The sequence below is a fragment of the Ambystoma mexicanum genome, chromosome 11 (genome assembly GCF_040938575.1).
Source record: "Ambystoma mexicanum isolate Mex_15411 chromosome 11, UKY_AmexF1_1, whole genome shotgun sequence".
In the NCBI taxonomy this organism is placed as follows: Eukaryota; Metazoa; Chordata; class Amphibia; order Caudata; family Ambystomatidae; genus Ambystoma; species Ambystoma mexicanum.
In genome coordinates, this window is record NC_090934.1 from 1,452,019,863 (window position 1) to 1,452,032,511 (window position 12,649).

The 12,649-nt window shown below is 47.7% G+C and overlaps 1 protein-coding gene across 4 annotated transcripts in view; it reads right to left on the minus strand.

Moving 5' to 3' along the window:
• Positions 1 to 6,269: 6,269 nt before the first annotated feature.
• Positions 6,270 to 12,649, minus strand: part of CILP (cartilage intermediate layer protein) — a 160,995-nt gene continuing 154,615 nt past the window's right edge. For all 4 annotated transcript variants that reach the window (XM_069625105.1, XM_069625103.1, XM_069625106.1 and 1 more), the window contains one exon: positions 6,270 to 9,049. In XM_069625105.1, coding sequence (XP_069481206.1) covers positions 6,684 to 9,049 — 2,366 coding nt within the window. In that variant the 3' untranslated portion in view covers positions 6,270 to 6,683. The remainder of the gene's footprint in view (positions 9,050 to 12,649) is intronic.

Sequence of the window (12,649 nt, forward strand, 5' to 3'; positions counted from 1 at the left end):
ATTTGCCAATAATGCAGTATAAATATCAAGGACCCGTGCAAGACTCGAAGAGTTGTTATTAAGTTTCCAAACTCTCACAAATTTCACAATTTCAATACAACAAAGATGAAATGTGTGCCATGCAGATCGCAAAATCCATACACCTAATGGAAAAGGAAATTTGGTTGGAGCAACCATGACATATAAGGACCCTTATAAACATGTGGTATTTGAAAATGCTGCCTATTTTTGTGTGCTGGCTAATTTTGGACCAGGCTGTATTTATTGTTTATGAATCAGTACTCCTAATAATATGAGAATATAACACCATTGAGTGGATCAGAGAAAATGACCACTAACCTACCTTAGCGGCGACTGTCCCTTCTTTTTGCATGTATCATAACCTTACCTATAGATTTGACTGTATATAAGCCTCAGAGCCACTGCAAAGCTCTGAATTTGCTGCATATTAACATTGTAAATGAACGTAACTATGCACCGCCCTGTTCTCTGCCATGTATATATCAGATTTACACTTTTCTAAGTGCATGCCACCTGAGAATTGCTGTATACCCCCCGCCCCCCCTGTAACCTTGTAACCTGTGTAACCTAAGCTGAAAGTATTCATGTATCCTCCTATCTTCTGCGCCCTGATACCCCAAGGTCTGGTGCGCATTACAAATTAATAAACAAACAAACAAAAAATGCTCTTCTGCATCCTTTCGCTTCAGTAACAATGATAACCAGGGGGACCTCAAAAGGGGGTCTAAAAGGGAGCATATCTGATACCAAGAGTCACAAAGACATTGGGAGTCACCACTAGACTAGGATAATGGGATTATGACCACTACACTAGAATAATGGGATTATAACCACTACACTAGGATTATGACCACTACACTTGTATGATGGGATTATGACCACACGTCTAGGATAATGGGATTATGACCACTAGACTATGATAATGGGATTATGACCACCACACTTGTATGATGGGATTATGACCACACGTCTAGGATAATGGGATTATGACCACTAGACTAGGATAATGGGATTATGACCACTACACTTGTATGATGGGATTATGACCACACGTCTAGGATAATGGGATTATGACCACTAGACTAGGATAATGGGATTATGACCACCACACTTGTATGATGGGATTATGACCACACGTCTATGATAATGGGATTATGACCACTAGACTATGATAATGGGATTATGACCACTAGACTAGGATAATGGGATTATGACCACTACACTAGTATAATGGGATTATGACCACTAGACTAGGATAATGGGATTATGACCACTACACTAGTATAATGGGATTATGACCACTACACTTGTATGATGGGATTATGACCACACGTCTAGGATAATGGGATTATGACCACTAGACTATGATAATGGGATTATAACCACCACACTTGTATGATGGGATTATGACCACACGTCTATGATAATGGGATTATGACCACTATGATAGCATACTGAGATTATGACCACTAGAATAGGATAATGGGATTATGACCACCAGTCTACTACATAGTTGAGGACTGAATCATAACCAAAACTAGACTAGTGTGCGGATGTGTCTCCCTACTAACTCTCTGCCCCTTAACACTTTTAGATGCATAGTAAATCTCTTGTCAAGGTCTTAGCAAAACGACTATTCAGAGTCTCTCCATAGACAATTAGCAGGTTTCATCTTCTCCGAGGTAGGTTCGCCAGAGTGCAGATCCAAATGTCAGGTAGCCTCACAAATGCGTTCGGTCTCTTTCTCTTTTGCAAGAAGGCAACATCTCTCTTTCAAATAGCCTCTTTCTGGGTCTAACTGAATGTGGTCCTGGGAGATGCCTGGCCCCTCCTGGTATGTCTCGGAGTGGATAGCGCAATGAAGCTATGCCAGGCACTACTGCTAGACACTGTAGCTTCTCTGAAGCAGGTGTCACAGCTTCTTCCAGCCTTGTAGTAGGGCAGGAGGGTGTATATGTTCCTGGCCTGATTCTGCATCACCTCCATGTTTCAGGGTCTTTAACCTACTACCACCCAACCCCGGCTTTCCTTCATCTTTGCTGGATTGATGCTATCTCATGGCTATGGGCCTGTTGCAAGACCTGGTCTCTAGTTTCCAATCTCACTCCATGACACATTCTGTTGCTCCTTCCAGCCCTACTCGGCAAGGGATCTGCTTAGGTGGTATTTCCGTCTGGCTGTCATCCTCCCTATACCTTCAAGGCACTTTCCACTCTCCTCTTTGCCTACCTTTTGTTTCTTTTCCTCTCCTTCAGTTACCTTTCCTCCTTCCTCCCTTATTCTAACCTCCTGGCCTTCCTCTCCTGATGGCGCTCACTTCCCTTTCTCCATTCTTCACCTCCTCCCCTTTGTCTTGCTTTCTCAACCCCCCCCATCCCCCTCCTGAATGCATATCTCCTTCAAACTCTCCAGCTCTCTCACTTCCTCCTCCTGGAGGTTTACCTCCCCCAACCTCTCGTGCTCTCCCACTTCCCTTTCCTGAATCTTCACCTCCTCCAATCCCCCTTTGCACTCTCCCATCCATCTGATCGCCAACTCCCTCTGTACCCCCAACTCCCCCTGATGTGGCTCCTGAACCTCTCTTGATTTTCTCACCCAAGATGGCCACCTCATCTGCCGCTAACACGTGACGTCATGAGACGATGGTTCTCTGGCAGCCACTGACCACAAATACCGTATGCAGTGATTTGACAGAATAAAAAATAACAAATAACATTTTTATCTAAACATTTTTGCAGGAAAAAAACGGATAAAAAAAAATATATATGGGGGTGGGGTAAGGGGTTAAAACAGGTGGGGTGGGTGTTGGGGTGGAATTATAAACAAAGGGAAACGGGGGCTTGGAGGGCGGATCCACCCACAATTAAAAACAAAAAGAATAGTTTTTTTTCAGTAAAAATGTTTAGTTCAAAAGGTTTTCGTTATTTTTTTATTCGGTAAAATCACATGTAAACCACAGATACGTTTTATGACGTCGAGCAGGCAAGACTCGAGGCCAGGGATAGGCCTGAAACTCGAGTCGAGCTTGGGCCAGCCATTTCGCCCATGCCATTCGCCCATGCCAGCCTGTAGCACAGCCTGTAGCACAACCTGTACTACAACCAATAGTTTACTCGGACCCGTAGGCTGTACAACTACAGTAAGGCACAATTTATTTGGGACCAAATCCTGGCCAACATGAAAATGATCCTGGGCAGTTATTGCAGTGTCCGCTGAACTATGAGACGCCCTTCTAGGGCGCAGTGATCTTGATGAGGCATATCGCGATATGCCGCCTGCTGGGTAAACTGTTATCGCATCCTTTCTGCATCATTTCAAATCACCCAACTTCTATCTTCTTGACGTGTGACCCATCTCAGTAGACATAAAATCCTGGCAATGGTTACAAACGGTTTTACAAAATGTTCTAGGGTAAGGACACCGGTTATGCGTGGAGCCTCATTGTGATGTCAGGAATGCCAACACTCATAAAGTAATCTCAGTAATAAACACGCACTGGCAAAGGTAAGGGTTCTGGATTTTGTGTAAGGTTTTGTGTAGGCATGGGATAGGCATGTGCCAACTGCCAACAGCTGGAAAACGGTTCAATCACCCAGGCATATGAATGATGTCAGTGCCTGGGCAATACCTATACTCTTACCCAAACTGTTGTCTTTGACAGTGCTTGTTTTTAACAGGAGTTCAGTGCTAGGAACAGATGTGAGGAAATACGTATTTATAAATCAAGTGGTTGAAAGCACACTTGGTGAAGGCATTTTATTACACCAGGCGCTCATTTACCACTGCAATTAAACCCTTAACTCTGAGAATACTGCTTAGAAATAACAGTGGCAGGCCCTATCTGCCACAAAGTTTTTTGTTTGTTGCATAAACAGATCCCAGCAGGATGTGTTTGGGCGATGAGGGGAGGTAGCGGGTGGGAATGGCCATAGGGATTAGCATGGCCATGGATGGTCAATGGGTGGGTAAATAACCAAACAAGATTTATGGGCTGTGTGTCCCTCCTCACATCTCACCCCTCCAAATGTTCTGCATTGCAATAGTTTCAGCTTCTAGGTGGTGTTAAAGAGCCACCTAAAAGCCAACACTAAAATGTATCATGTGCACCAAGCATGCAACTTGGAATTTCTCAAAATGTACTAAAGCTAGGCAAGCTCTGTGCTCCTGTTTGTGTATATGGATGTGAGCCTGGCTGGGATGCAAAGTAGCACTGCGCATAGGGGGTTAAAAGTAGGGCGCGGGATAGTAGGGCGAGAGGTTTTTTGAAGAGTAGGACCTTCAGTTCCTTCCTGACTCTACTCTTCAAGTGGTGGTAGCAGTAAATCCATTTGGCAGTATTTTAGGAAATTTACCCCCAAAATACCGCCAACTTTAAAATGAGGCAAAGTGAGTGGTAATTATGCCATGGTAAGTCCTCTGTTTTATAGAGGTAAAGTGGAGGAGTTACCTACAGCTCCACAGCATCATACACTTTACCTCCAAAGACGGAATTCAGTGGTGTGGGAAACTGGCAGTAAAGCCGCAGTAAAGCTGTTACCACCATTTTTTGCCTGCACCAGTGTACTTGTAATGAGTATTTATCTCAGGTACAAAGCTGGAGGTAACTCCTCCATGCTACCTCAACAAATGGAGGGTTTACTGTGACGAAATTACTGCTTCTGATAAATCTCCTAATATCGTTCTGGAGCCTACGACGCCTAATTCCACCGTTACTCCATTTGCAATCTGGGGATATTTCCGCCAGAATTAATGGTGGTCATGGTAAACGGGTTTGGCAGTGACTGTTCTCAAATGACCAAACTTCCAATGAGGCCCATTGTTTTGCCAGCTCAGCAATAGCCAGATGGCCAATTTTCGAACCAACACCAAGAAAGTGGACACAGGTTGTCACACATATTTAAGCAATATGCCCCGAGCAGGGGGGCATTACCGCTTCAGGTAATGCCCTGGGGCTCATAGTTACAGGCCCACGCGATGCAAGGGTCTTATGGTCGGCCCTGGGCATTACCTGAAGCGGTAATGCCCCATCTGCGAGGGGCTTATTGCTGTTTGTACTCCAGCTCCTAAAACCATGGTACTAAAAGCAATTTTTTTTCAGTTGCGAGACGCTGAATAAATAAATGTCTGCCATCGAAGGGGAAATGAAGTCCATTCCCCCTTTTCCATGGCGGCCATTGGAAGTAATACAAAAAAGTAAACAAATAAAAGGGCTGCTATGGAATGGGAGACAGAACTACATGTAGTCCCTTCTCCCTTTCCAAGCAGGCCATTAAAAAATAGGAAAAAAAAGAAAACAAAGAAAATGGCCACCATAGAAAGGAAGAAGGGACTACATAAACAAATAAAATGGGCCTCATTACACGGACGGCGGTAAGGGTTAACGGTCACCGTTAATGGCAACGGTGACCGTTAACCCTTACCGCCGTACTACGAGGTCCCTTTGCGGGTTGGGGGATTTAACGCCTGCTTTTTGCAGGCATTAAAATCCAACCCGCTAAGGGACCTCGGAGCTAATTACGGAACCGCAAAATTGCGGTGCCGTAATTAGTGCCTTCCCCATTCCCATAGAGCCCTATGGGGCAGAAATGGGAATGGGGAAGGGCAATGGTGGAAGGGGGATTTACCGCCCCACCAACCTTGGAATGGGGCAGTAAATCCCCTTTCTGCCAAGGCGGTGCCGGTATTTTACCGGCATGAGCCATGGCGCTAATAGCGCCATGGCTCACCGCCTTCCGTGTAATGAGGCCCAATGTCCGCTATGGAACAGGAGATGGAACTACACGTAGTCCCTTCTCCCTTTCAATGGCAGCCATTAAAGACAATAGGAAAAAACAAGACAAAGAAAATGGCCTCTATGGAACGGGAGAAGGGACTACATGTTGTCCCCTCTCCCTTTCCATGGCGGCCACTCACGGGAGCACGCAGCGGCGAACAGTGCCTTGTTGGGCAGGTAAGGACCTGGCGAGGGTCAATGAGCTTGCTTGTTACAAGTTCATTGACCCTCGCTGGGTACATGCCCTTTAATGAAGCTAGGCCAGTGAGAACATTCGGCTCCCCTACTCCCTAGATGTTGTCTGTTCAGAGCAGGCTTGAGGCATCTTGATGAGGAGTGGCGAGGCACATGGAAGGACAGCCCTTTTTTCTTCTTCTGTACCTGAATTATAGTAAACAGAAGGTTGTTTTAGCCATCCAGTGCTCTAAAGCTGACAACGTCCATAGATAGATATATGAATCATTTGGTATTTAACTATTGTAAAAATGATCTTTTTATTAGAATCAATAACAAAATGTGCGCTTATCAAATCATTAAAATAAATCCTAATTTACAGGTTTAGTTGACATATCAAAGATGGTGGCATACTGACTTATTGATGCAGTTTCTACTACATTTTGGGAGAGATGATGCCATCCGATATGAACGCCATCTTTATTTTAAGGCCGGTGGCAGTACCATGTTGCTGGAGATTCTATCCATTATAGCTCTGTTTCTTCACACATGGAAACCTTTGAGGACTTCCACAGAGGATCTTTGAAAGGAGCTGATGACATCATCACCTCTGTGACTTATATTTGAGCCAGGAAGAGATTAGGTGGGAGAAAATAGTAAAGAAGACGTAGCCCCCGCCCCCTTAATGGAAATGGTGGACATGTATGCAGAAAGCTCATTCTCTTGGTGAACGCTGTGATTTTCTGCTGTTTCTTGCAGAAGAAAGTCTGCGGGCAGATTGGTTAATGACACTGTCTCTTTGCCGCCTGTTGCTTCCGTCCCGGGCTCTCCTAGGACTCACCGCAGCCTGGCCCAGCACGTTCTGTTGTGGCTGAAATGGACTTGGTTGGTTTGTTTCCTTTTCCATGCAGTTGAAGGTTATCGCCACTCCAAGGTTGCTCTTCATCACCCTGGAAGAACCATCAGAAGTGCCGTCGAAGCACCTACCCAGTGCTATTTCCTTTGCAGTTCTGGGATCCTGGTCCGTAACCGTGTAGATCCCATAGTTGTGCCCCAGTGGGTCTAAAGGAGCAAGCATGGTGTACTCATTGGTGTCGTTGTTGACTGGGAGTGGGAGGTGATTGACGAGGTATTCGTGCAACATGCTGTTTACGTGCTCCCTGCGACAGCTCCCTTGGGGGAGAATTTTCACCATTGTGCGGTCTACCCTGTCTTGATCATAGAGCATGCCGCTGCACTTGAACTCCAAGCAAGCCGTAGAAAGGTTTGGCTGCTCCATGTCCCGGATGCTGCGCACGTCTCGGATGCCATAGAGTTTGCCCACCGTTTGTGGGTGAGTCCCACCCATGTTCCGTGACCTCACGTTGACTTCCTGTGACCCAATGATTTTAACCTTGATATAGCATGCTCTGAACTCCATGGGTTTGGGCCACCAAGCCAGGTAGTCTTGGGTCCAACTCATGGGGTCATCCTCGTTGAAGGGAACTGTATTATAATCGTATCGATCGCCTTCCACTCGGTAGAATCTAAAATGAGCGTCACCATGGGAAGCTTCCTCACACTGCCTGGCATTTTCGAAGGCATAAATAGGACCATTGCTCTCTTCAGCTGCATTGGGGGTTGGCTTGGCCAGGTGGATCCTGAAAGCAGTTTTCTTAATTTTGGGATCCTCGTGGTCGGTCCTTCTATAGCTCAGCTTGCCGAGGTATGGCTGTGGAACACCAATGGCATTAGGGTTGAATTTAGGAGCAGAGGCAACGGCTTCCAGTTCTTCTCCTCCCCCAAGGGTTGCGGTCACATACGCTGAGTAGGCATCAGGCTTTTGGTCATCACAGAAAGCTGGCAAGCATGCTCCATTGGAACCAGTTATGGCGCTATCAAAACGGCCCCAAGCTCTCGGGTTTGTCGAAAAGCCCGATTCAGGCTCCATATTAATGAGATTGATCACAACTCCTTCAATTTGTTCACTGGCCATGAACCTCTCACTCCTATATGCCCTTATCTTTACATAACATCTTCGGCTTTCTGGGACATCCAAGTTAAAGAGCCTCCTCTCTCGAATTTCCATGTTACCAACCAGAAAGGTCCGTTCCTCCCTCTTCCCACGTTTTACTCTTTGCGATCGAAAATCTCCTTCTTCTTCCCATAGCCCTGTCTCAGGGTTGAGGGACCAGAGTTTCATTTTCTCCAAGTGTTCTGGCATCTTGACTTGCGCAGCATCCATGTGGACTGTGACCATGCCAGCATTGAGCGTCTCAGTGGCAGCTTCATCTGTGAAGTCCATTGAGAACATACCGTAAGATCGGAGCGGGAATGTGTCCCCTTCGTCATCGATAAAGTTTAGGTCGCTTTGGGCAGCAGCAGCTGTGGACATGTCTCTCGGATCCAGAAAGGATACGCTGGCTTTCACCTTACCAATATAAAGTTCTCCATTCTGCTTATAAAACGTGTTAGGGGGGATTTCGAGTTCAGCAATGGGATCAGTGTCTACTGCCTCGCCAAGTGGAATCTGATTGGTCTGTGAAGCATCAATGGTGATTGGGGCTTTCTTCCGCAGGAGCTTGACCTCATGGAAGACTGCACCTCCTTTTTTGTTGAAGGGTAGCACTTTGGTGGTGTTGACAAACTTTTGAAGCCTATCTACGAATGTGAGAACTAGTCTCTCAGTACCCGCTGGGACTTGAATGGAGAAGGTTCCTCTGTATCCCGTCATGCTGACTCGATTCTTTCCCAGATAGACATGGCCGAACCTCAAAGGCTCACCATCGTCCGACGCGATGGCCCGTCCTCGCACAATGATCTTAGTTTCAGTGCACTTTTGACAGCCACACTCCATGGCCACTTTCATGGGTAGTGTGTATCCTTGGCACGGGATCTCCGTGGCTTCCATTTTGGAGATTCCGCAGCAGTAGGCCACTGAATCCTTGCATCTGATCCCTTTCTCAGGGTCTCCCGCGCAGGTGCGTGAAGGGCATTTCCCCACATCGTAGTAGAAGGAGTTGGTTGCGTTTTGGAAGCAGTCATGGGGTAGCCTTATGAGATGGCTTTCAGGCATCGGATCACAGGAATGGCCGATATTTGCTGAAAAATAAAATGTCAATCAGTGAATGTTACACCTGTGGAAATTCGATAGCTGCACAACATTTGTAAATCATGCCTGGAGCCAATCTGCAAAACATTGAATTAAGCTGACGTTTAACAGTCCCCGCCCCATCAGAATAACTCAAAGGGCATGCATGCAAATGTAAAGAGGTGGGGAAGCAGGAACAGGTACATTTAGTGGAGGTAGGTGGGCAACACAGAAGGGTAGGAAGAATTATAGCTTCTGCTTGGATGCATGGCATCTCGCAGTCGGTGGATTGATCGTGAGGTCTTGACGAAAAAGTAAGGAGGACAGTAAAGTTGAGTAGGTCAGTGTTTTGGCAGTCCATACACTTCTTCAATTACAAAAGGGGGGGTCTGAAAATGTGGGGTGAGCTTGATATGTGCGTAAGCAGTGCCCTGAACTGTGGAGGCAGTTACATTGTGGAACAGCACTAGGTTGTGCTCTCTATCAGAGTTGAGTCAAGGGTTAACTGTACTGTATATCTCTCTGACAAAGCTAAAGAAAGCTTTTTGTGGATGCTTTTTGCAAACCCATAGCAAGCTATTTGATCATGCATTCTCCCTTTGCTTGTCAAGCGGCGTCCTGGAATGGGTATTGACTGCTTCACAAATGTAATTGGCTGATTCAATGCAGACACTACGCCCCCAGAGGTCTGTAGGTGGTCATGTGAGAGCCCTATGTTAATGTGGCGCTACGTCTACTTTTACGAATTCAGCGGTATTCCGGCAGTAACTCTGCCATGGCGTAATTAGCATTACCGGCCGTGTGTAGCAGCAGAATTTCTGCCGAATTACAACCTGGCGGGCGCACTCACACACCAATGGAGATAACAGTAATTCCACCCAATGGAGTTACCGCCGAACAAACTGTGCTATGACGAAATTCCGCCACAAAATGGCAGAATTACCCTTACCGCCATGGTGGTCAGCAGAATTTCCGCCAGTGGAAATTCCGCCAGTGGAAATTCATCATCACTATATAAGGAAGCACCACAGCAGCCATTTTTGAAATCACAATCCATTGAATATCTTGAAATAGGAGTGCCATCCAGACACCAAGCGAAGGCCAAACATGTCCTCAGGAAAGGGCAAAGGCAGGATGCCTCATGTGAGGCAGCAGAAGCCCGAATTCAGAGAGCAGGAGCTCACGCTGTTAGCAGAGCAAGTGGTTTCCCACTCTGAGGAGCTTTATGGGGCATCACACAGGAGGAACAGCCAACAGTGCAAAAACAATATATGAGTGGAAATCACTGACAAGGTGGTGGCCGTACGGCGTTTCCAACATGAGGTTGAGGACATGAAGAAGAGGCGGAATGACCTCAAGGCCAGGGCATAAGCCTCATCTCCATCCACCGCCGGGAGACAGCTGCCACTGGAGGTGCATCAGTGGAACTTTGCAACTGACATTGTGGGAGGACGTGGCCAGTGGGATCCTGCACATGGTCGGGATTGAGGGTGTGGGCACACGAGAGCTAGGAACCAGAAGCCAAGCTGAATCTGGTTGAGTACCACAGTCACATATGCATCTATAAATGGAAAACCCTGCAGGCATCCATGAACACCCACACTGCCATGGAAGCAAGCGATGTGAACCCCAACAAGCAATCACCATCCATGTGAGGCATCAGAACACAATGACAGTACCCAGTGGCGACAGGACCCCCCTGACATGACACTGATGCACAGTCAACACAGCCACAATGCATCCATGCAACTTGTCCCTGCCCATGGATGCACAACTGTGGATAGGTGCGTCGCAGCCACTGGTCCCCGACTACAATGCCCACATTGAGGAGTACACATCAGACAACATGGACACCTAACCCACACACAACCAAATGCACTGCACCCACCTGACTGCACCACCGGATACCTGTCTCCAGCAGTCCTGATGCACCCCTGGACAGGACCACCTGTAGCCCAACACATCCCAGGGATGCACCACAAAATCAATCTGGCCAACCCACACCTGGCCGTCCAGATGCAATATATGCCATGTACACAGTGGCCAACGCAAGAAGCCAGCCCCCACAGAAGGCACAATACGCAGTGACGACATAGTACAAGTGACAGTGAATGTTGTTTTTTCAATCAAATCAGCACCAGTGTGGTAACGCAGATCTCAATATGTCACAACAGTAACGTAAGACACCCAGGAAAGGGCCGAGGAGGCTGGCCCCTCCACGACACCAGCACCAACCACTGCCAGCAAGCAGCCAGGCCAAGGCAGTTCAGGGAGTGGGAGTTTGTCACTCAAGAAGAGGCACCAGGCCATCAGGTCACCGAGAGACACTCTGGCCCTCAAGATGGACACGCCCATTGGGCCACCATAGACCCAAGTGTGCAACCTGTGCCACCAGAAACAAGCCAGGACACGATCGGGTCAGGCTGCGGACACACAGGCGGGTCAGAGTGCGGACGACAGCCTGCAATCAGAGCAGGCAACTGCAGGTACGGTTGTCGAGCAGTATGAGGGTGCCTCCCTGCATACAGCCACGCCCCCTGCACACAGCACCATCCCAGCATGATTCCCACCATGCCCTGCACTATGTGGAGGACTCATCTGTTGAGCAGGCCTTGAATGCCAACATGGCCAACATGAGGAACATGACCAAGGTCAATCACCACGGCCAGTGCCTGCCCCCACTCTCCAGGCTATCTGGGCCCGTCTCGACCGGATGGAACAGAGGCAGGCAGAAATGCATGTCATTGCACAGGAACCCTTGGAGCATGCTGAGCCCAAACGTGACTGCATCCAGGGGGCCCTGAGAGGATTGTCAAGGTCAATTGACCATCTCTGCAGGAGCACAGTGACATGCAATGCCAGCCTGTGCCTCACAAGCCAGAGGGTGCGGGAGCTGGCTGTGCAAATATCCTCATCACATGAGACCGTAGTCAGAGCCATGCATCTCAGCATGGACCATCTACTGGGGAGCATGCAGGGAGCTCACAGTCTGCTACCCTACTGAGGGGTCATTGGCAAGCACCCCGCCCTGGCGCTCAAGCAGCGTGCCTCAAATGCTGCTAGGCCTGCGAACAAGGGGGATAAGCGTAAGCGCTAATGAGAGAAGTACTTGGTGTTGGGGATGGGGTGGGATATGGTTTTGGGGATGGGAGTTGATGTTGGGGTTACCTTGCTGCCAGTAATAAACACACTTGAAACTTTAGCAGTTTGACGGCTTTCATTAAATGCAATTTAGACATATGCATTCATGGCATGTATGGGCGTCGTCTCTAGAGACAAAATAAGATTTTCATGAGCTCCTGGCGGACCATCCAACCTTCCCTTACTTCCCCACGTATGGCCTGTGGTGTCCTGCTCCCTCTTCCAGCCTCTTCCTCATCAGAGCTACGGGGGTCATTGTCCTCACCTGCGGGCGTTTCAACATTCCTGCGTATGCACGTGTTGTGCAGCATGGCGCAGACCACTACGATTTTCCTACTTTTTCAGGGCTGTACATCAGTGCACCGTTTGTGTGTTGTAGACACCTGAACCTGGATTTCAGAAGGCCAAATGTCCGCTCGATACATTATCTTATTCTCCTCTGCGCCTCATTATAGGCCATCTCCTGTGGC